This window comes from Microtus ochrogaster, chromosome 7 (assembly GCF_000317375.1).
Source record: "Microtus ochrogaster isolate Prairie Vole_2 chromosome 7, MicOch1.0, whole genome shotgun sequence".
NCBI classification, from domain to species: Eukaryota; Metazoa; Chordata; class Mammalia; order Rodentia; family Cricetidae; genus Microtus; species Microtus ochrogaster.
Window position 1 is genome coordinate 20,940,727 of NC_022014.1, and position 24,156 is coordinate 20,964,882.

Below are 24,156 nucleotides of genomic sequence, written 5' to 3' on the forward strand. Positions count from 1 at the left end.
CGGAGCGAGGCGCGGGCTGTGGGGCCGCCGCGTGCCCGGCCCCTCTCGCCCGTGCCCGCCGCCAGCCCGCCATGCCCGGCTTCGACTACAAGTTCCTGGAGAAGCCCAAGCGGCGGCTGCTGTGCCCACTGTGCGGGAAGCCCATGCGCGAGCCTGTGCAGGTGTCTACTTGCGGCCACCGCTTCTGCGACACCTGCCTGCAGGAGTTCCTCAGGTGCGAGCCCGGGGGGGGGGGGCGGTGGGCCTCGGTGCAGGGGGCGAGGGCACTGCACGGGGAAGGGCACGGACCGGAGACACGTCGGGCCTTTGTCTGCGCGGCCGCCCGGTGACCTCAGGAGCGCCCACCATGATGTCAAGGGGCGGCAGTGACGTCAGGGCTCTGGGGAGGACCCCACGCACCCAGGCGTAAGGTCGCCCGGGTCCTACCTGCCCAGCTCCAGGTGGGATAGACGCCCTTCCCGACCCGTGGCCGCCCCCCCACACACACACACACCTGATCCCGGGCGGCCGCAGCCTTGAACTTTGAATCCTTTAGGGAAGGGAAGGACAAAGCCTCTCCCGCGCGGCGCTGCCAGCCTGGGGAGTTTTCACCGGTCCCTCCTCTTACTCTCTCTGACGCTGAGAAAGCGGCCGCTATTGTTCTCCCATTTCACGGAGACGGAAAGAAAGGCTGCGGTTTGCCCAGGGTCACACGGTTGAGGTCTTAGCTGGGAATCCAGCCCGGGCTGTGTGTGGTCACTCAGCAGAGGTTGGCCTCTCAACTGGAAGCCCTCCTTGGGATCTTGAGTATGACGGATGGTCGGGCACACTGGCGAAAGGGGACTTGTTCCTGGGTTGGTACTGCATGTCTCTTGCTCTCTCGGGACCCTTGCCGCCTCTGGCAGCCGTCACATTTCTGGGCACCCTGTGCAGACTTGAGTCTCCTGCCGCTGAGGGCTGCGGCGTGGGAGGGGAGATCGGGGAACCTCGACGCCTGGAGAGGTGCCGCGGTCCGAGGGGGACTGGCAGGGGACGGTGTGGGACTTCTGCCTCAGAGCCCCATCCCGCTGCCCTCCGAAGATCCTGGCTGGCGGAAATCTCAGCAGGCTCTTTGTTTTTTGTTCCTAGCAGCCGCGGGCTCATGCTCTCACATATGCTCCTGCTCAAGCTGCTGTGCTACCCCCTCCTCCCTTCTCTCCCTTCCTCCTCCCTGCAATGTACACACTTAACTCCTCTACAGACACACGGGCCCATTGTCTCCTCAGCTCCCTTCCTGGCCCTCTGGTTTCCAGATGAGGCCAGCTGAGCCAGCCCCCTCCTCCAGCTGACCCACCCTTATTGCCTCGGGGAAGGAGCCAGGAGGGGCTGTCAGGCTCACTTCCCTCCTCCTTCACCTCCTTCTCAGTCCCCTCGAGGCTGCTTCTGCCCCTCCTCCTCCCGGAAATCCCCTCTTCCTCTCCCACTGCCCCCTCCCCCCATCCTGTCTTCTCCCCTGGGCTTGGGCCTCCACTGCTCAGCCTGGAGCAGCCTCTGCCTTCTCCCCTCCCCCATAGATCGAGTGTTTCGTGGCCACTAGAGGTGGTTGAGCAGGCTCTACCCCCCCCCCCCCCATCAACCCTATCCTACAAGTTAGGTTGTCCATAGCCTTGGCCAAACCTTTGTCCTGGCTGGGCCCCAAGCTTCGGGATAAGCCTCTGCCTGAAGCCTAGGGACTCGCCTTAGTCCCCTTGTCTCCAAAATCACTGGGTCAGCACATTCCTGAAGCAGCCAAGTGGACCCCCCTCCCCCTTGGTCCACTCTTCTTTCCCCACTCCTGCTGAAGCCAGAAAGGCTGCTAGCCCTGTAGTTGTAGGCATACCTGTTTGGTGCCTGAGCATCCAGGGCATAGCCAGTAGTGATGGGGCCAAGAGAAGGTGCTAGGGGGTGGACTGGGCACCTGGGGTATGGACTGCCCAGGCTCTGGAAAGTGCTTTCACAACAGGGCTGCCAGGTAGCCTCAGCTTCCGCCTTGAGGCCTGCCTGCCTGCCTCCCGCCTACCTGACTCAGATCCGCCAGGAATGCCATGCCTAGGGGCCTCTGCCCTGCTGTGGGAGCCCTTGTCTTGCCTGGGCTGTGACAGTCGTGTGTGACAGGTCTTGTTGGGGTCAGCTAGGGCATACTGGCAGGAAGAAGCATGTTACCGGGTTCTGGGTATTAATATCTGGGTGGAGACTGGGGGGAAGGGGACAGGATAGCTGGCACGGGTTGGGGGTCCCAGGTTTTAGAAGCCTTGCTTGTCCTTAGAGCCTGTCTGAACTGTATAGTTAACTGACAGACGTCCCCAGGTGCTGTTTCGCTAGGGAGGCTGGGGTTTTTTCCTTGTTTTTTTTCCGTTTCTGAGCAGGGACTCTAGCCCTCAGGTGATGAAGGCAGGTGGGATGTGAGGGCTGGTGTGAGTGAACGTAGGACCAAAGGCCTCACTTTAGGAGCACACCCTCAGAGAGGAGATGGGTGGTAGAGTGGCCTCAGGATGACCTTTGCCCTTGTTCTAGGCCTGGCACAGTCATGGAGGCTGGGTAGCCCTGGCATTTATCCAAGCCCATCCTTGTACAGCCCATCAGCTTTCAGAATGGCAGTGAAAACCATTTTGGGGGAAGGGGGTGGCAGGCTGCCTGTTTCTTTCAAGTCCAGCTGCTGTTGCCGGTGGGGGGGGGGGGATGCCAGCTGCCACCTGTTGGGTGAGTGTTGCCTGAGGCAGCTGTGTCTGTCCACACTGGACGTAGACTAGCCTTTGTGGGTAGTCCAGTGCCCTTGAAAAGCGGGTCCTTCTGACCTCTGCTTTCCGCTTTGTCTTAGCTGTGGCTAGCTAGGAAGGGGCCTGGCAAGGGAGGGTGGGGACCCTGGTGGAGGGAGTGAGGCCTAGGGCTTGAGGAACATTGACCCTCCCTGCCTTCTCCCCTTTCAGTGAAGGAGTCTTCAAATGCCCTGAGGACCAGCTTCCTCTGGACTATGCCAAGGTGAGTCCACACTGCGAGGTTGGAAGTCTGGGTACATAGTTACATAGACTGTTGCCCTTGGTGGAGGCTGGAGTGTTGGCAGCCAGCAGGCACAGGGCCAGTGTCAACCCCAAGCCCCAGGATCTCGGGCCCCCACAAAGGTAGCCTGTTCTCTCCCACCAGGCCAGTTTGCAAACGAAGGCTGTGTTTTGCCCTGGGGGCAGGCACAATGCCCAGCCTGTAGGGGTGCACAGAGCTGCTCTGTGCCAGTAAAAAATGCTCCCTCTTCCTGTGGCAAGTTAGACCTGTGGCTGGGGGCCAGGACCCCTCCACTCAGAGGAAGGAAGCGGAGGAGGGGGGTGGTGTGCCTGAGCAGGCTAATGTGATAGGGTGCCCCCCGAAGAGAGCATGTTCCTGTGCAGGCATGTTGGGGACCCTGGGTTCCAAGTCTGAGTAGATACCACCTCCTGTGTCCCTCATCCTTTGCTAAAGAGCTTATTACTGGCTGATAGACACAACCAGCTCAGTTGAAAGTTGGGGTGAATGTGACTACTGCATGCTCTGATCCTCGCTGATCCCCCCGCCCCCCGTGCTGTGCCCACAGATCTACCCAGACCCAGAGCTGGAGGTCCAAGTGTTAGGTTTGCCTATCCGCTGCATCCATAGTGAGGAGGGCTGCCGCTGGAGCGGGCCGCTTCGCCACCTCCAGGTGAGGCTCTTGGGCTGGGGAGCTGGGACTAGCCCTCACTGGGCCGGTGCTGACTGAGCCTCTCCCATCAGGGCCACTTGAACACTTGCAGCTTCAATGTAGTCCCCTGCCCCAATCGCTGCCCAGCCAAGCTGAGCCGGCGTGATCTGCCTGCCCACTTGCAGCACGACTGCCCTAAGCGCCGCCTCAAGTGTGAATTCTGTGGCTGTGACTTCAGTGGGGAGGCCTACGAGGTAGGTGGGTCCAGGCTGAAGGGAGGGTGAGGCACCCAGGAGCCCAGGAATCCCTTCCTTAACTCAGCCCCTGTGCCATTTTTAGAGTCACGAGGGCATGTGCCCCCAGGAGAGTGTATACTGTGAGAACAAGTGTGGTGCCCGCATGATGAGGCGACTGTTGGCCCAGCATGCCACTTCTGAGTGCCCCAAGCGCACCCAGCCTTGTGCCTACTGTACCAAGGAGTTTGTTTTTGACACCATTCAGGTGAGGCTCTTATTGACCTGTGTGCTTTGAGACTGGGAAACAAGAGTCCGGTTATTGACCACTGCTTCTGTCTCTGGTCCTAGAGCCATCAGTACCAGTGTCCACGGTTGCCTGTTCCTTGCCCGAACCAGTGTGGCGTGGGCACCGTGGCTCGGGAGGACCTGCCCAGCCACCTGAAGGATAGCTGCAGCACTGCATTGGTGCTCTGCCCTTTCAAGGAGTCCGGCTGTAAGCACAGGGTGAGATGCCCCTTTCTCGGCCCCCTTTAGCCCTTCAAGTCCTAGACAGAGGACCATTTGCTGGCACAGCTGAGGCCTTGATGGGTCCCGCTAGCCAACTCCTGCTGCTTCCCAGCACCCTCTGTCATCGTCCTGTGCAATTGGGAGCCCGCTACCCCTATCTGCTTCTTCTCTCCCCTGGACCTTCCTCTTTGGTAACTTTTTCCTTCCCCCATGGCGTTGGGTTTTGCCAACAGTGCCCTAAACTGGCAATGGCACGTCACGTGGAGGAGAGTGTAAAGCCGCATCTGGCTATGATGTGTGCCCTGGTGAGCCGGCAGCGGCAAGAGCTGCAGGAGCTGCGGAGAGAGCTGGAGGAGCTATCCATAGGCAGTGATGGCGTGCTCATCTGGAAGATCGGCAGCTATGGGCGCCGTCTCCAAGAGGCCAAGGCCAAGCCTAACCTGGAGTGCTTCAGCCCGGCCTTTTACACACATAAGTACGGTTACAAGCTGCAGGTGTCTGCATTCCTCAATGGCAACGGCAGCGGAGAGGGCACGCATCTCTCCATCTATATTCGTGTGTTACCAGGCGCCTTTGACAATCTCCTTGAGTGGCCCTTTGCCCGTCGGGTCACCTTCTCCCTGTTGGATCAGAGTGACCCAGGCCTGGCCAAGCCACAGCATGTCACTGAGACCTTCCACCCTGATCCAAACTGGAAGAACTTCCAAAAGCCCGGCACTTGGCGAGGCTCCCTGGATGAGAGTTCTCTGGGCTTTGGCTACCCTAAATTCATCTCTCACCAGGACATCCGAAAGCGAAATTATGTGCGGGATGATGCAGTCTTCATCCGTGCCTCTGTCGAACTGCCCCGGAAGATCCTCAGCTGAGAGTACAGCCTTCTGGGTCTAAGCAGGAAGGGGGGGGTGGGACAGGATCTCAGCCACTGGCGGAAATGGGAGAGGGGGCCGGACCCCCTCTCAGCTTCTTTTGCCTAGGTTGTTAGCCCACCACTTTCTCCCCACCACCACTACCACCACCACCCTTACCCCTCAGGTGCCTCCAATTGGTGCTTCAGCCCTGGCCCCTGGGGGGAGCAGGTCTCGGGGTTATCAAGGGCTGGAAACAAGTGATCCCAGGGCCTGTCTCCCCTCCTGGGCAGGGCAGACATGCCTTGGTGCCAGCCACATTCTACCTGGACTGAGGGGCCTGCTCAGGTGCTATGTCCCAAGAGCCATAGTGGGGGTGGGGGGTATTGGAAAAGGGAAGGGTAGTTATAAGAATCTGCCTTGAGATGAATTTCTCTTTCCATTTACCCAATGCCGCCCTCTCTGGTTATTTATTTCTTCAGTGCTAGGAGGGCACAGCAGGGGAACTCTGATTTTTAATAAATCCTGGATTGTATTTATTAACTTGATTCCAGCCTGTCTCCTCCCAGTTGGCTAGGGTTCTGGGAGGCTGGGCTCCACATAAGGAAGGGGTAACTGCTGCTGTTTGCAGCTGGACCTCTGGTGGACAACATGGGAATTGGCACCGAGCGTTCTGTGGGCATGCCGCCTGCAGCTGCCCTCTGGTGGTTCAATGGGTGGATGCAGGGACGGCTTCTAAGGCTGGCGTTTCTTCTAGTCACTACCTCACCAAAGACAAGCGTTCTGCTTAGGCAGGTGTTGTGTCTTTCCCAGTATTCACCATGTGTATACACACGTACAGGCCAAAGGTCCATGATCAGTGTCTTACTCAGTTACTTGCCACCTCTTTGAGTCAGGATCAAAAGCCCCAGCGCTCTGATTCCACAAGACTAGTTGGCCAATGAGCTCCAAAGATCTTGACTGACCCAGCACTAGGGTGTTAGAGGTGTGAGTACTTGTGTCCAGTTCTTTTACATAGGTGCTGGGAATACAAACTCAAGTTCTTGTATTTGTGTAAGTACTTCCACCAAGGACACCCATCTTTTTGTTTTGTTGAAACCAGGTTTCTCTGTGTAGTCCTAGCTGTCCTGAACTTCCCTGTAGACGAGACCCATCTGCCTCTGCCTTCCAAGTGCTGGGATTAAAGGCACACACTACTGCTGCCTGGCTTTCTGGGGCCTTTCTTGTGCTTGAGAGTCAAGTGAGACAGCTTTTACCATGAGAATAAATGGGCCTTCATGAAGAGTTAATGAGGCTGCATGTGCCTGACATTAAGAACTTAATGTTACTCGAAAAACCAAAAAAAAAAAAAAAAGAACTTAATGTTAGTCTACTCCAGGAACAACAAGGGCCTTCGAGCTGGACCAAGCACTTGAATTTTACCTGTAATCTCATTTGCTTTTTGTACAGTTTGGAATGGTTGCTGCAAACTATATACATTTCACTGGTCAACTAAGAGCAAAAGCAAATTGACTCCCTTCAGCTAGTCTTGGGATAGGGTATGGGATTCTATGTCCATCTGCCCCAACCCCCCAAACTACTCAACTACATGTCCACTGCCTGGATTCATGACCAGGGGCATACAGCTCCAATCTGGGCATGCTTTTGCCGAGTTACTTGGGTTATCTGCCCTTACTGGTAAAATAAATTTTGCAACTACTGGTTTTGGAATCTGATCATGACAGGAGCCAATGAAGAGTGTTAGTCTTAGGGCCTAGACAGGAGGGTAAGGCTGTTCTGCAGAGGGAAGCCAAGAGAGAAGACAGGAGGGCTGGTTAGCTCCCCCCTAGGTTAGTATTTTCACTAAGCTAGGGCCCTGTGGTCCCTCATGACACCTTGCCAGACACAGCCTGGAAACCTTGGGCTTTAGCAGAGACACGGCCAAAGTACTGTCCCAGCATTTCAGAAACGTTCTAAGACAACTAACTGCATGACAGAAAGCTGTCGTGGGGTTCAGACCAGGGTCTACACCAGGGCGCGAAGTGGATGCCCTGAGCAGCCTGCCTCATAGACCTGACAGTGGGCAGCCTGGCTTTCTTTGCAGAACATTTGCCCGAAGGCAAACCACGTGAAAGGTACTCCAAAGTCCATGTGTTTTCCCACCTGCTGATTAGCTTTCCCTGATCCCCACACCAAGTCAAACTGTAGGCAAAGCCAAACAGTAAGAACCAAGCAGGTAAGTGCGACCTCCCCATCCCCATAAAAGAATTCTGCCATTTGTCTATGGAGCAATGTGAAGGAGGGTGAGGCGCTTCCTTGTTTAGATTACAGCAGAACTCCCTCTCACCTCTGTCAGAAGAAATAAATGGGAGGTTTGTAATTTGGTGGAGACTGACTGTATGGCAAAGCAGATGCCCACCTCTTAGGACCAACGGCCCTTGGAGTGGAAGTATGGCAGGGCTCTGTGGGCCTCCACTGAGGGCTTAACTAAACTGTCCGTATGTACGGGTATAACCTAAGGACGGATTCAGTGTGGAATGATCAACTGGGGAGCGGTTCTGAGGGATGAATAGGATATTGCCACCACCACAGAAACAAACTATTCCCCTTTTACTCAGGGGAACTTCACAGGCTGTCCTCAAGACAAAAACCACCTCAGGCATTCACCACATTAAAATAGGACAAGGTCAAGAGGAGGTTTTCTGTTTTACTGGTTTATAATTAAAAAAGAAAAACGCACCACACCCATAACCACCACAGGTGGGGTGAGCGGAGAGGGGACCCAGGTACTCCCTTCGGGTGGCACGGAGTGGAGGGGAGGGGAGGCCCTGGCCTGGACCCGTATTGCTGGCTGGGGGGTGAGGGGGAATAATCAGGTCAAACTAGGAAAGACCTTACATCAAAGCTGGGGCAGTAGTTCAGAGGGAAAGGGAACCACAATGTGTTTTCCATGCAGACTAGAGGTGGGAGCGAGGTGTGAAAGCCCCCAAGTTAGTGTCCAGTCAGTTTCCTAAAATCTGGGGAGGGGGGAGTTACAAGAATATCGGAGCGGAGGTTATGCAAGACATCACAGGAGATATTGGAGCTCATTAAATATGACACAGAAAATCTGCTGATGGAGGGGCCCTGGGTGAGGAGGCTGCACCAGAGGTTTGGGGGCTTGGGGACAGGGCAATAATACCAGTGTTCACAGATGGCAGGGAAACAATAAATTAGGACTTCATGTTGCTATCATTTGGCATAACACACTCAGACATTGTTTTTTCCTTTTTTTTCTTTTTCCTTCTTTTAAATATAAGGCAACTTGCCAACACATAATTTAAAAGCTGAGCTTCAGTCACATCGCTTCAGATCACTACAGAATTTCTGGCTAAGGAACAGTGAAAACGAACCCAAGGCCTTCAGCTCACATTCCCCAAAGACAAGAGGAAAGGCAAGGGCTTGTTGTTATTTTTAAAGCCCAATGTGCAACAGAAGACAGGTGCAAAACTTTACAACAAAACAACCTAAAGTTACAGAGAAGTGGTGAATTTCTAGACAGCTAATTGTCACTTGGGAATGAGACACGCTGGTCCTGGAACAGGTGGGAGCTGCTCTAAGAACCGGCAAGGGGCAGGAGGGGCTGTTTCCAATGTAAGCCCCTCTGCAGCGCTCAGAACCATGATCATTTGGTAGAGGAAGAATTCAAAGAGCTTAAGGCTTTGTGTTTTTCTTTTTGTTCTTCATTAAACTGAAGGGCTGCAAAATGTAAGAGTGGGTGTACCTGTGGGGCCACGCATACAGAATGCTCCTCAAACCACATTCATACAGAAACGTGACGTTTAAAACTTACAGTGTGGACCGTAATTCTTAGCCAGTGTAGAGAACCAAATGCAGTTTAACTTCTTTTTTAAATATTTTTTTTTTGGTGATTTTAATTCCAAACTCTAATGTGATCATCCTTTACCTATATCTAATTCTTCAAGTAAGGTAGTTTTTGTTTTGCTTTTTTTTTTTTTTCCCTTAAGGGGGAAGGGAGGCAGGGATGAGGACAGCAGTTGAGTCTGGAGAGAGGCAACAGCGACGTCTTGGGAATGCCAGGTGGCCACTGCATTTCTCTGGAAAGGAAGTCAAAAATTAAGATGCCAACGCCAAGGTTTTCTGAGTCTCAAGGCTTCAGCAAGGCCAAGTACAGTGACTTGGGAGCAGCGTAAATGCAGAACCAAGCCTCGAGCAGCTGGGGAAGATGAAAGCTGGGTGTATTTTCATTTGACATCTTTATGGGACTAAAGAATTAGATTCCAGAGCACTCAGAAAGTCTGGCTTCTTAGTCCCAGACAGAGAAGCCTAACTTAAGGCTCTAGGTCACTTTCCTCAGCCATACCTCAATCTCAGCAAAAGATGGCAAGAGCAACAGGTGGTCAAGGTGGAGACTGACTGACAGGCAGGTGCTGAGACAGAGTTAGCTTCTAACAGAAAACCAGGAGTAGTAGCTAGTGGGAGGAGAAAGAACCTTTTTCTGCCCCCAAATGGACCCTGCCAAGTTCCCTTCCTTAGATATCTAAGGATGATCACACTGGAGCAGTGAAACTTTGAAACTATCCAGTTACTTCAAAGTAAGACTAAGCCTAGAAGGGTGATGTATGGCCTGTTGCCTGAGGAGGGCATCACAGCTCCCTATCTATACCCTGGGTGCTGAATATGAAGACTTCGACTATCTGTGGGATCGGGGGCTCGGGTGCCAGGGGCTCGGTGGGCCTTGCTCAACATGGCCAGGCTCTGTTCTCGGAAGCAGGCCTGCTGGAAATCCCCACTCAGGTAATCCACCGTTTGCATCAAGCTGTTCTGGCTTGCCACTGGCCCACCCCCAGTTCCCGCTCGGTAGTGGGCCCCAGGAGCTGCTGCACAGTCGAGGGGTGCACCTGTGGGCTGCCCAGCATGGAACGGCATGGCGAGGTCCTGAGACCCCGAGCTGTCGCTATTGGGAGTTGGTAGGATGTTATTCCACAGGGGTTGGAAGTAGTGACCATTGGGATAGGCCAGTGGGGCCGGTAGGCCGTTGACAGGTGGGGATGGGGTCGGCTTCTCCAGGGAAGGCTTCAGATGGAAGGACTGCGCCAGGCAGAGTTCCTGCGGGTAGGCAGGGGCCTTGCCCACAAAACCGGGCCCTGCCAACTCGCGTCCTGCTGTATGTTTGCCTGTCAGGCCAGGGGCTGGTGTCCCACCAGCCTCGCTGCACATTTGCTGTAGGTGGGCCAGCTGGTGCTGGTTCCAGGTAACTGGCTTGAGGTCGCTAGCGTAGCCAGTAGGGGCTCGAGAGATGCCTGTGGGCAGGTTGACAGGACCTGCAGCAGGCAGCGCGGCTGTGGCCGCGTGGGTGTGCTCCATGGGATTGACCACACATGAAGGCATTGGTGTGGGGACGCTGTGGGTCGACACCCGGGTGCTTGCATTGATGAGCAGACTGCGACTAATGGGGCTGGGGTTGGCGATCTGGCCCTCACACACTGAGGTAGTGCTGATGCCTGCCCTCGTCTGGCAAAACTGGTTGATCTGGTGCACGATGCTGCTCAGGTCCGGGGGCTGGCTGTGTTGCAGGGTGGCCGCCATTGAAAGGGGGATAGTTGAGGTAGACACGGTCACATTTGGGGGGGCATCTGAGTCTGGCATCTTCCGGCCTCCATGCAGCAAGGGATTAGGGGGATGCTGGAGACCCTGGTGAGTCAGGGCCTGTGGGTGGACCAAGCCCTGGGTTTGGGCTATTGGCTGAGGGTGGCCCAGGCCCTGAGGCTGCTGGAGGCTCTGAGGGTGAGACAGTGCCTGTGGTGGTGGTATACCCTGAGGGTGTTGCAGTGTCTGGGGAGGGGCATGGGCCAGGGTCTGTGCATGCTGCAGGGCCTGCTGGCGGGCCAGAGCCTGGGCCTGGGGGTGGGCTAAAGTGCTGGGTGCCACAGTAGCATAGGGTGCCACTGGGGGGTTCATGATGGCCTCAGGGAGGAACCGGGCTCGGGTGCCGTCAAAGTCCTTGAGTATGCTTTTGGCTGGCACTTTGACAATGGCAAGCAGGCCTGCCTTGGTGGCAGCCTGAGTCGGGTAGGGGCTGTAGCGCTGGGCTGATGTGTCGAGGCCGTTCACAGTACGACGAACGTGTTTCCGCTGAGGAACCTTCACACTGTTGGGGAAGATTTTTATAGTCAGTGGGTTGTTTGCGACCTTCTTAGCATACGCGTCCAATTCGGCTGGGGTAGGATAGTGAGCAGTTCTCATTTTCTGTGTAGTGTCCCCTAGAGAGAGGGAGAGAGAGAGAGAAAGAGAGAGAGGGAAGGAGAGCAGAGAGGAGGGGCTCATCAGTCCAAGCCAACCAGCCTTTCTAGAGCCTGCTGAAGCCATCTGTAGCCTTCACTCGAGGTCAGTCACAGTCCCCAGAGTCTCGGCACAGCTGAAACTCACTGGGTGTGTACAGTAACCAGGCACTAGGGGAGAGGCTGTCTAAATGACCCTCACTACAACCACAGGAGGCAGGTGTGCTGTGAGCCTGTTTTATGGGTCTCTAAAGATCAGGGTGGCAAAGCAACTTTCCAGGACTCCAGCTTGGAGATCCAGAGCCCATTCAGCCAGTTCTCACAGACATCACCAGAGCTCTTCAGAACGCGGGGCTCCGTCCCTACCCGCCATCATGGCGCTGCCTGTCAGCGCCCTCCTCAGTGAGTTGTGACACTGGTAAAGGTCCTTCAGTCTGCAGTGGCCAGCAGAGCAGCTGGGGTGCCATGCCCATGGGTGGGCAGGCCCATCTGGCACAGAGAACAAGACACTTTTTCAGGAGAAGACGAGGAAGCTGCCAATGTCTCCCACTCACAAGCTCACTTTTGTTTACAGTGTATTTGGTGCCCGACTGGTTGGAGATCAAAAGGCTGTATTTATTTGCCTGTGTGGAGGGAGGGTGACAACAAGTGACAGCAGCAGGGAGGGGCTGAGAATAAAGGATTCAGACCATCTCTACATCTATGGGACCCAGTCTGTCACTGTCCAAAAGGAAAGAGGAGGAGCTGGCCTTCCTGTGGAGACTGCAGGAATATCCACTCATTGTGCCTCATTAATGGCAGCACTCTCCTTGTTCTCATATCCGGGGCTTCCCATCGAGGGGCTCCAGCGGATGCTGGGTTTCCAATCCAGAAAGAAAAATTTCCCACGACAAGAGCTCTTTAAGTATGCCAGACTCCCTCCCTACAAGGGATCATTGCTGTTTTCTTCTCTACGAGAAGGGGTCTACCCTAAGCATACACAAAAAGTACATCATTAACACTTGCTGAATGAGTAAGTATACACACTGCCCGAAGCAGAAGGAAAATGGCTTGGCACAGAGCCTGGGCTCAGCTGGTTGACTCTCCCCTGCTTCCTCCCTTGGCAGAAAGCAGCCAGGAAAGACCAAGGACTAATCTATTAAGTGCCCAGCTGGTAGCTTTGGTTGGCCTTGGCCCAAAGATTCCATTCAAAGTCACGTCGCTGGGCATCAAATGGAGCAGAAGCAGACTTAGAGAAGCATGTTGGAAGAACTGGGTAGAAACTGCTCTTCTCTGAAGCAGGGAAAGAAAAAGTTCAAGTATAGGAGAAATGAATATGTGGTCTCATAATCATAACAGCAGCGCAGGGATAGAGATGTAGCCAGTCCCGCCTGTGTCTCCATCTTATCAGCCTCTCTTACTGTCAGTGCACCAACATTAATGCCCTAGAGCTCTTAGAAAAAACACTAGTGTCCCGGAAACACTGCAGACAACACAACTTCAGAAGCACTCAATCATACACCTGGCTATTGTTGAAGTTAGCAGCAGCAGCAGCAGCAAGCACAGGGGCATGGCTACATCAGCCCTGGCAGTGCCCTGAAGAACCCCCTTGTCCTGAAGGATCTTTACTAAGGACTCCTGGGCTTCACCAGAGGAGAATTTCAGGAACAGTGAGTATGAAGCAGAGTTAGCAGGTTCATGAAAAGATTACAATATAGATTTTAAGCATAAGGGTTGGGGAGGAGGAAAGCATCCAGGAAAGATAAAAAATAGCTGAGCATAAGAATGGACAAGTCACCCCAATGTATATTTATGATGGTAAGTCACATCATTTATAGAGTGTAATTTACTACAAGATTTAAAGGTTGGAGAACTCTGCCAGGCATGGTGGCACATGGCTTTAATCCAAGCATTCAGGAGGCAGAGGTAGGCAGATCTGAGTTCGAGGCCAGCCTGGTATAGAATGAGTTCCAGATCAGCTAGGGCTACAGAGAAAACCTGACTTGGAAACCGTCCCAACACCATTCCTAAAAGAAAACAGAAGAAAAAGAAGAAAGGGTCCCAGGTTCAAGCTGGCTGAGCTGTGGTGGTTCACACACACAGAGTGTGTGCAATTACCAGTTGGAGACAGAAGCAGAAGTCTGGCCTTGAGTTCCAAGCCAGCCTGGGCTGCAGAGTGAGATCCTGAGTTAAAAATAAAAAACGCACAAACAAACAAAAAAACCTTCCCGGCAAGCATTCACCAGGCTGCTACAGACAGTAGCATTTTGCTGCTGACCCCAGCACAGTGCCTCCCTAGACAGGCGGCACAGCTGGGGAGTGTCAGGACAGTATCACCAAAACAACAACTAGGACCTCCCTGAGCAACAGGAGCCAAAAGTGCTGGGCTTTATTTAGTTCAGACAGAACATGTAGACCTGTTTCTCCACCTCTACTTGAGATCTGCGCAGAGGACCTGGTATGAGAAGTGGTTTGTGGACTGAAGTTCTCGGCTCAAAGTGAGCATCACTCCTCAGGGTTTTTTCCTAGCGTGGCATTCTTCTGATGCTGACCGTGAAGAAAGGTCCAGAGGGAGGGTGCAGACGGGGAACTCCTGCTGGGGAAGATCCCTGAGTGACTAGCACACTGAACAAGAGTGCCCTTACTCCAGAATAACCACCATTCGCGCCATACTAGATAGAAGCAAGCATTAAGCTTAGTCCTTAAAAAAATTAAAAAAACCCAACACAGACCTTTTCCTCTTTTTCTGGGTCTCTGATACCTCATGCTGACCTTGAAAGCCTTACCCTTCTGCCTCTACTTCTTTCTTGTTGTTGTTGTTGTTTTTGGAGACAGGGTTTCTCTGTGGTTTTGGTGCCTGTCCTGGAACTAGCTCTTGTATACCAGGCTGGTCTCGAACTCACAGAGATCCGCCTGCCTCTGCCTCCCAAGTGCTGGGATTAAAGGCGTGCGCCACCACCGCCCAGCCTGCCTCTACTTCTGATGCCACCACCATCACACCACATTACACTGCTCTTTTCAACCAAGGTCCCACAATGCAGACCGGGCTGTTCCCGACTTCTGATTCCTTTGCCATGGCCTCTCAAATGCTTAGATTTAGAGGCATGGTTTCCTATTTGGTTTTTGGAGATAAGAGCTCACTATGTAGTTCTGCTTGGGCTTGAATCCTTGACCTAAATACGGGGTGTGAGCGTGTTCTTATGGTGCCCCTCCCATGTGTACAGGCTCACAGGCACCTTACTTCCGGAACAACTTCCACTAACCACAGATAATACATCTTTGGTTTTATCTAAACAGAAAAAGCTGTCTTAAATAGCTGGTACAGTTATAATACAAACACAGGGCAGCATAGAGAACTGGCGATCCATGGCTAGAACAACAGTTTCCACCTAACGTCAAACTACGGCTCTACCATCTAACAACTGAAGACTCTGTGTGGCCCTCATTTGTCAATAGAAATGAAACCTTTACTATGTTACAAAATTACTAATATTGAGAGACTCAAGCAGGAAAAATTTGGTGTGAACATGAATCCTAGCTGTTTATAGCTATTCAAGAAAAGCAGGTTAGGCAGATTCTACACAGTCAGAACAAAGGAACAGATCAAGGAAGCAGCAAATGTAGGATCCCGGAACTTCAAGCTGAGTTAAATGTCAGAAAGCAGTTGCCTAATCTAAGGCAGGGAGGGAGTGTGTATGTCTGGTTTGTAAATCCAGTTTCCTCCAGGCAGCTCCTTGGTTTTCCTTTTGTTTTGAGGTGTGGCAGAAATGTGGAATCCACAGGGAGTCTGACAGGAGCAAGTGCTGGCCCAGCAATGGATAGTCATGTGACACGCAATGGATAGTCATGTGACATGCAAGCGCCAAGTGAAAGACAGCAAGGAGCAGGATCCGCTGACTCACACTGTACTCTGAACTCTAGCAGCTGATGAATGGCAGGTTATCCTGGGTTAGAGGAACGCCCTGTCTCTGAAAACTAACAAAAAGAGCAAGAAGAGTCTCCCATGTAGAATTACTGAATAGGGGGCTGGAGTGATGGCTCAGCAGTTAAGAGCACCACAGGACCTGAGTTCAATTCCCAGCAACCACACGGTGGCTCACAACCATCTGTAATGAGGTCTGGTGCCCTCTTCTGGCCTACAGGCATACACACAGACAGAATATTGTATACATAATAAATAAATAAATAAATAAATAAATAAATAAATATTAAAAAAAAAAAGAATTACTGAATAGGACAGAGAGGCCCAGAAGGTAAAGTTCTTACTCTTTGTGCAAGCCTAGCAACCTAATTTAGATTCTAGGAACTCAGGGTGAAAGGAAATCAACTCCTGAAAATTATCTTTGAACTTCACAAATGTACCACAGAAACATGCATGGATCTCCACACATACCCATACAAGCACACACACAGTTCATACAGAAACACAAGTAGCAGCTGGGTTGTGGTGGCGCACGCCTTTAATCCCAGCACTCAGGAGGCAGAGATAAGCGGATCTTCATGAGTTTGAGGCCAGCCTGATCTACAAAGTATTGAGTTCCAGGACAGGCTACAAAGCTGCAGAGAAATCTTGTCTCAAAACAAACAAACAAACAAACAAAAATGAAAACAAAGTAAAACAGTACAACACAAAACAAACAAAAACCCCACAAGGTAAAATAAAAATTTAAAAATATATATGTGGGGACTGAAGAGATGGCTTAAAAGCACTGGTTGCTCTTCCAGAGGACTGAGTTTGGTTCCTAGCACCAATATAGCTACTTACAACATGCGCACGCACCCCCACCCCCACACCCTGTAGTCTTCTTATTTGGGAGGCTAGGAAAGAAGGATCACTGCCCAGGAGTTTGAGACCATCCTGGGCAACATGATGAAGCTCAAACTCAACAAAACAAACATATGTAAAAAGTGTAATAGAGCACCTAACTCACAGTAATGCTTTTCCACTAGGGGGCATGCTGATATCTGAAGAAATAAAGTCATTTCAGTATTTGTTCCAGGCCCTCCCAAGGCTCCGCATGCAGAAGGTAAACTAAAAAATGATATCTTAGGTGCTAGAAAGATGGCTCAGTAGTTAAGTGCACCAGTTGCTCTTCCAGAGGATCCAGGTTCGATTCCCAGCACCCACATGGCAGCTGGCAACCATCTGCTACACTAATTTCTGGGGATCTGATGCCCCCTTCCGGCCTCTGTGATCATCAGGAATGCAAGCAGTACATAATAGACATATGGGACAAAATACCCATAGACATCCAAATTTTAAAAAAGCTAGCATGCTAGCTAGGTATGGTAATGTACACGTGTGATCCCAACACTTGGGGAGGCAGATGCAGGAGAATCGGGAGTCAAAATCATTTGTGGCTACAAAGTTGAAGGATCGCTTGGGATGCTTAAGTAAGACTCTGATTAAAGCTGGGCATGGTGGCACATGCTTTCAATCCCAGCACTTAGGAAGCAGATAAAGGTGGATCTTTGAGTTTGAAGCCAGCCTGCTCTACAAAGCAAGTTCCAGGACAATCAGGGCTACAGAGAAACATTGTCTTGAAAAACAAAACAAACAAATCTGTCTTAAAACCAACAGAAACAGGGGGCCGGAGAGATGGCTCAGTGGTTAAGAGCATTGCCTGCTCTTCCAAAGGTCCTGAGTTCAATTCCCGGCAACCACATGGTGGCTCACCACCATCTGTAATGAGGTCTGGCGCCCTCTTCTGGCCTGCAGACATGCACACAGACAGAATATTGTATACATAATAAATAAATAAACATTTATAAAAAAAAAACCAACAGAAACAGAAAAACAATCTAACAACAAAAAGGACAACGAGAAGACCTTGATTGTTTCGGTCACTGCGCCGACTATTGTGGCCACTGCTGTGTCCTGGTGCTGAGCTAGAAAAGTGAGCAGATGGGCTTTTTTTTGTTTGTTTGTTTGTTTTTTTTGAGACAGGTTTTCTCTGTGGTTTTGGAGCATCTGCCTGCCTCTGCCTCCCAAGTGCTGGGATTAAAGGCGTGCGCCATCACCGCCCGGCGCAGATGGGCTTGAGGTTAAGGAAAAAAGAGAATTCCAAAAATTACAATTTCTGGGAAAAGATGGGTCAGGAGGTCTATCTGTGTGGTTGAGTACTTCCAGAGCATGCCAGGGACGGAGGGTGGGAGAGAGAAACGCTCCTTGAGGAAGCTTGCACAGCAGGACCGACTTCCAGAGTCAGACAAATTCAGAACCAAGGACGTGAGGTCCAAGTAGGTGTTTATTGTTGCTGATTTCTTTTTGGGGGAGAGGGGTTGAGACAGGGTTTCTTTGTAGCCCTGGCTTTCCTGGAACTCGTTCTGCCTGACTCTGCCTACCAAGTACCGAGAATTAAAGGCCTGTAGCAACATGCCCGGTTTATTTGGTGCTGAGAACAGATACAGGGCTTTGTCAAGCACCCACCAAACTGAGCTACACCCTCAGCGCCAACTAAATTTTTCTTTTTTTGTTCACTTTTCTGAGACTGGGTGGTCCTCACCAGCCTGGAACTTGCTATGTAGACCAGGCTGGCCTTGAACCCAGATATTCGCCTGCTTCTGCCTCCCAAATGGTGGGAATTAAACTTGTGTGCCACCATGCTCACCTCTTGTTTTATTTTTACACACGGTTCAAGAGCTAAGCTGCCTAGATGTTCTTGAACTTGAGATCTTCATGCCCCAGTCTTCCGAGTGGCTGACTTCACACCATGAAGACTGTTTTTAACCGCTGGTTACAAACTCACAGTAACTGACTGCTCCACGCCCGCCTGGTGCAGCTTCCATGTGCTTCTGTAGGAAATGTGACTGAGACAAACTACACTAGGCATGCTGTCTATGGCTGCTTCTGATCTACAATGGAAGAGCTAAGTAGATGACACACAAAGTTCAAAATACTGGCTTCTGACAATTACAGAAGAAGTTTGCTAATGGCTGCCATGAAGAACTTGGGTAAACTGCACAGCATTAAAGAAAGCTCCCTTGCCTCACCAGCTGCCCCGTTTCGCTCTAAAAAGGTTTATTCCAAATTCAGGGCTGTTTTTACTTAGACACTATATATGTAAGAGAAAGTCAGAAATTAAGACTATTTCCCTCGCCTATCATGTAGTGCAGAGACAGAAGTAGGAAGCTGGGGGAAAGTATGAATTACAAAGCTCTGAAATAATGCAGTTAAGACAGGAATCTAACAGTTCTCAGAGGTCCAATCAGGCGGGACATAGACTAGTAGACAAACACACCCACAGAAACCAAGGAAGTCAGCTCCTGACCCCTGGGGGTAAAGTTTATTTCTATGAGCAAAAGTCATGCTGGCTCACGGGGCAGAGAGCAAAGTCAAAGAGAGCTGTCTGCTTCCATGGTAGACCATATTCAGAGATTAAGAAATCACCAACAGTGTACACAGTCACTTTAGAAACAAAAGTGAGCTGGACAATGAGTTTTCAGTCAGCTGCTCTCAGGGTTCAAAGGGAACATTTCTTTGAAGGGTCCTATGATACACATCCACTGAAGCGTCTTGTGGCTTTGCTGTGAGCAGAAGGCTGCCAGTAACAAGTTCATACACACTGGGAACTGTAGGATCTGAAAGTATCTTGCACTGCTGACAGGGCCTTTGTGCCTGCTGTCCTGCAATGTCAGCTCATGAATATCTTGGAAGTAGCAAAAGTCATGGTCAGTGCATCACAGACGTGATGCTGGGACAGCCCTCATGTAGGACAAAACAGAAGCGCACACCCTTCCGTGGGAATCCAGCCTACTTACATTTCTGAAGTCCAGTGTTCATCTGCGTGTGAGAAAGAAGCTGAAAGGGCAGATCACCTGGCCCGGGTAGACAGGCTAGCATGGCAGACCAGCATCAACACAGCATGGGGCAGTGGCTCACACTGTAATGAACAACAAACAGTAAGGTCATGGGACGTAGGGCAACTTCTTCAAGGAAGGTACAAGGACATCTGATATGGTAGGCAGAGTGCCAAGTGTGGACAGATGAGCAACTTAATTAACAGCACGCTGGTTAAAAACTTACCTAGAATTCTGTCTGCAGCAGCGGTTCTCTCTCAACCATTAACACAGCAAAAGTGATACTGCACTTGGTACATGTGTGAGTGAAGGAATAAAACGGGCGAGAGCTAGCAACGTAAACACATGTCTTTGTAACGCTTGAGCGCTGGCTTTGCAGGGTTAGGCCTGCAGTTTTGGGGACCAGGGCAATGCAGTGCTTCTAGAAGTACAGTGAAGGATTTCAAAGACATTTCACACCTGATTTTTTTTTTCTTTCTCAAGACAGGGTTTCTCTGTGTAGTCCTGGCTATCCTGGAAATCACTCTGTAGATCAGACTAGCCTTGAACTCAGAGATCTGCCTGTCTCTGTCTCCAAAGCATTGGGATTAAAGGTTTGCGCCACCACCCGTCTTGGGATGGGCTTTTAATGTAGCCAAAGTCTGTGATTCCATGTTCTCCCGATTCAGTCTCTGAAAAAACTACACCTACACTGAAGACCCTGCAGATGGACTGACTGACTTGCTCAATGTGGAGGTGGAATGCCGTGGATCCAGGGCTGCAATGATGTTAGATTACCTTTAGTCCGCTATCAGAAGCTTTGTTGACTTGTTTGTTTGCCTCCCCTAGCGACGTTTCCATCAATGCATTTACTCATGACTGTCTTGGTTATGTGACGATAAAGTATATGAGACTATTTCTACTTGGAACATAACATTCAGGGCAATCTGAATCCCTGTTTATGTTCACCCATACTGGACTCAAAAAAACAAAACAAAAAACCAAGCAGCTGTATTTTCTTTTAACACTCTTTCTGTTCACACTCCTGACTTTGTTGACATTGTAGACTGTTACAAATTATGTTTGTGCTGGTGCTGAACACATGGAGTTTGAGAAGTTTGGAAATCTACTTTTAGTGTGTGTGCGTGTGTGAGAACTGTTGGCGCAGGTGGAGGATGGGCTGGTCCAGGCGTGTGTGTGTGTGTGTGTGTGTGCGCGCGTGTGTGCGCGTGCGTATGTGCGCGCGCGTGCGCGCGCACAGTTAGAGGCTATTAAAATGCCTATATCCAAAAGGAAAAGAAGGCCTGGACACAAATTTTGCCTATTTTTAGGAGGTTTTCCTTACTATTGGTAATGTGAGGGCACACACGTGTCACAAAGCGCACTGTGGAAATGAGAGAACCCTGGGCTGCAGTTCTCTTCCACTCCTGACTACTGAGCCCTGGCTCTCAAGTCTGCAAGGCACGAGCTTTCAGTTTGTCTGTGTCATTACTATTATTACACTCCGCCCTGGTAGATGTGCTAGTTTTACACTATGTTGAAAAGTATCATTTGTTTCTGTATTTTAATCTCCACGGATGAGTGTCCTAAAAACACGAGTAGGCCACCACTGCAAGCAGCTACCCATCCACCTTCCATTACAGAACAGGCCTGAATTCTGAACGCCCGGTCGGGAGTGGTCACTGCAACCTGAGCAGAGCTACACAGAGAAGGAGTGACCTTTAAATCACATTCATAATCAAGGGCAGAGGTGTCAGACTGGGTGGGATTTTGCTCATAAATATTTGACTTTGTGCCCAGAGCAAGACACTGAGAAGAAACCAGGAGGATGCTACTAACCACTTAATGAACAACTGGTGCCAGTCTTATCAAACACTTCTGAAAACTAGAAGAGGAAATGTTTCAAACTCATTGCATGGGCTAGCACTGCCCTGACAACAGAGCAGGGCAAGAACACTGTAAGGAAACCTCAGGGAGGGCCAGGAAGAATCTAAGGCCCAGCAGGTAAAGGCACCTCCTGCTAATCTGAGTTCCATCTCCAGCTCCCACATTATGAAGGAGAGAGCTGACACTCTGTGCCATGGAAGCACCCACACCGTTCACACAAATGAATGCTTAAAACAAAACAAACCTCCAGGAGACTATCCCTGGCGAACACACACAGAAAAATTCCCTACAAAAATCACCTGCTGCAACCAAGTGGGGTTTATATCAAGGACAGAAAGATGATTCAACATACATAAACCTAGAGATAAGACGAAACCACACTAATCAAATGAAAGACACACTATCCGCTGACAAAACTCAACATCCTTCTATGATGAGACCCTCCCCACAGATGGCGGCACACGAGCCCTGCACTACACAGGCTGACACAGGAGAATCAAGACTTTCAGACTAATCCGAACCACAGAATGTGACCTTGTCTCAAGAACAACACAAAACAATTCAGGTACAGTAGAAACACCTCAAATAAAACAAAGGCCACCTATTGAGCTCCTATAATCCCAGCACCACAGAGGTAAAGGCAGGAGGATGCTAAATTCCAAGCTAGCCTGTACTATCTATGGATATTTTAATCTGTTTGATAAAAATGAATGTCCTTAAAAAACGCAAATAACCAAGTCACATTGGTTGGAGACAACTAGTCCAGGTTTTACAAATATGTCCATTATATCATATAACAAGCTTGAGTTCTGAAAGCCAGGTGTGTGTGGCGCTGGAGCACATAAGATTTCTTATGCAATCTAGGAAAATGACCAACTACTGAGATACATCACCAGCCCTTGAAATATATGTTCTACACTAACATAGATACAAAAGAAAACCTTGCAATATTAAAGAAATCTCGGCTTTTAGGGTTCATCTATGTGAGTCGCTTCTCGTCAGAACACTGCTACCAGACCATCCAATAAGCATTTACCCTTATGGTCGTGCATTATTTAGTTGACTGTGGTTTGGTTGATCAATATTCATAATGGTTGAGGAACCCTGTTCCAGGTTCTGGTCAACTACACCCAAATGTGGAACACTGCACATTTCTGATTCTTCAAAGTTATAAATGTCCCATTAGTCAACCAAGACACACAGGGAACTCCAAGAGACAGAGTCACCTCTCCTATCACTACGCTGAGAAAAACTGGGATTAACACTATAACTGTATTCCCATGAGTAAATACTCACTCAGTGCTCTGTTTCTGCAATTTAATGAGTCATCTCATTCCTCATCTATAAAATGCCAGGTCCTGAAAATGAAGAGATGTCTCAATTCTGTGAACTCTGAGGCAGTATCTATAGGCACTTCTGCTATTGCCTGGCCCTGAAAACTACTTTAAGACTACAGATGGAGTCAGGCGTGCCTTTATTCCAGAAATTTTGAGGCAGAGGCAGGTGGATCTTTGAGTTTGAGGCCGGCCTGGTCTACATAACAAGTTCCAGGATAGCCAGGGCTACAAAGAGCGATCCTGTCTTGAAAAACAAAACAAAAAACCAAGGGGGAGGGGTGAAGACTGCACACAGTTAAGAAACATCTCCACTCTTCTGGTATACACAAAACAAAGCTTATTTATGTCTGAATTAAGTCTGTTGGTTTTCCCCCAGAGAAAGTGAAAAGCAGACACTATGATAAACTTCTTCCTTAAGGTAAGACACAGGCTGGATTCTTATCATCTTCCACAATGTCCTTCGGAAGGTGTCAAACTATGCGGATGAAATATCATTCAAGATTACAATCGTGTAGCACTTGATTTTCAAGGCTCCTAGTCCCCCATGAAAAGCTGCTGGATGACAGAACAATCACCTCTGGGGGAAACTGAGGCTGGTAGCTTGCCTGTATCTTCACACTCTAGCACCTAACTTGGTGCACTACTAAAACTCCCAATGGTCGGCACAAATGATAGAGATAGAAAATTTTTACATTTTAGAATATTTAGTCTTTTTTGTTCCACTTTGTTTTTGAGACAGTCTTACTATTTAGCACTGAGCATTCAAACTGCCTAGGCTCCCACAAAGTCAGTACGTGCAGTGGGATCAAAAAACCATTGCCACTGAGTTCTCAGTAGTCCTCATTGTCCGCTATGTTCAAGGCTGGCCTTGAACTCATGGAGATCTGCCTAATTCTGCCTCCACCCATGCACATTTAAGGCATGTGCCCCCCAGAGTCCTTAACTCGCACCGACTATGGCAAAGCACATCAGATGTCGGGCAGACAAGTTATTTTATTTGTTTGTTTTTCGAGATAGGGTTTCACTGTGCAGCCCTGTTTGTCCTGGAACTCACTCTGTAGACCAGGCTCTCCTCAGATTCAGAGATCCACCTGCCTCTACCTCTGCCTCCCGAGTGCTGGGATTAAAGATATTAAAGCCACCACTGCTCAGCCAGGCAGGCTGTTTCTAAGATTTGTCTTTTTTTTTGTTTTTAAAATTCTGCGTGTGAACGCATAGATATATTCATGTAATACTCATGTAAAGGTGCTACAGAAGGCAGAGGTGTCAGACCTCCTTAGACATGGAATTAGAGGCAGTTGTGAGCTACTTGACACAGATGCTCTAACCTTGGGATATCTCTTCAGTCCCCAGACAGCTTTCAAGGAAGCCTGGTGTGGCGCATGCCTATAATTCCTGCACTACAAAGTCAAGGCAGAAGTACTGTTGCAAATTCAAGGCCAGCTTGGCTTATACATCAAGTTGCTACCTTTAAGAAGGAAAAACGTCCCTCAGTTCAGCTACAGTCTATGTAATTTTACAGACTGCAGTCTTAACCTGAAATAAAAAGGGCTTTTACGAGACCCACATTGGAGCACCGGACAGAAATCTCATGGTCCAAATCAGGAGCAGAAGGAGAGAGAGCACGAGCAAGGAACTCGGGACCGCGAGGGGTGCACCCACACACTGAGACAATGGGGATGT

The 24,156-nt window shown here is 50.2% G+C and overlaps 2 protein-coding genes across 4 annotated transcripts in view; one reads left to right on the plus strand and one right to left on the minus strand.

Annotated features, from left to right (window-relative positions):
* Window positions 1-6: 6 nt before the first annotated feature.
* On the plus strand, window positions 7-5,774 carry Traf4 (TNF receptor associated factor 4). The gene is made up of 7 exons (XM_005349474.2): window positions 7-214; window positions 2,925-2,976; window positions 3,560-3,664; window positions 3,736-3,897; window positions 3,983-4,144; window positions 4,228-4,383; window positions 4,620-5,774. Exons 1-7 carry the CDS (start codon window positions 72-74, stop codon window positions 5,250-5,252), a joined length of 1,413 nt encoding a protein of 470 aa, XP_005349531.1. The 5' UTR covers window positions 7-71; the 3' UTR covers window positions 5,253-5,774.
* Window positions 5,775-5,848: 74 nt separating this feature from the next.
* The window catches only part of Fam222b (family with sequence similarity 222 member B), a 61,355-nt gene continuing 43,047 nt past the window's right edge, over window positions 5,849-24,156 (minus strand). For 2 of the 3 annotated variants that reach the window (XM_005349475.3, XM_013347411.2), the window contains exons 2-3: window positions 19,232-19,353; window positions 5,849-11,473 (exon numbers count right to left, since the gene is read on the minus strand). In XM_005349475.3, the coding sequence (XP_005349532.1) occupies window positions 9,867-11,473; window positions 19,232-19,313 (1,689 nt within the window). In that variant the 5' untranslated portion in view covers window positions 19,314-19,353 and the 3' untranslated portion in view covers window positions 5,849-9,866. Of the gene's footprint in view, window positions 11,474-19,231; window positions 19,354-24,156 lie in introns of those variants that run through there. The other variant, XM_026780244.1, reaches the window with a different exon arrangement.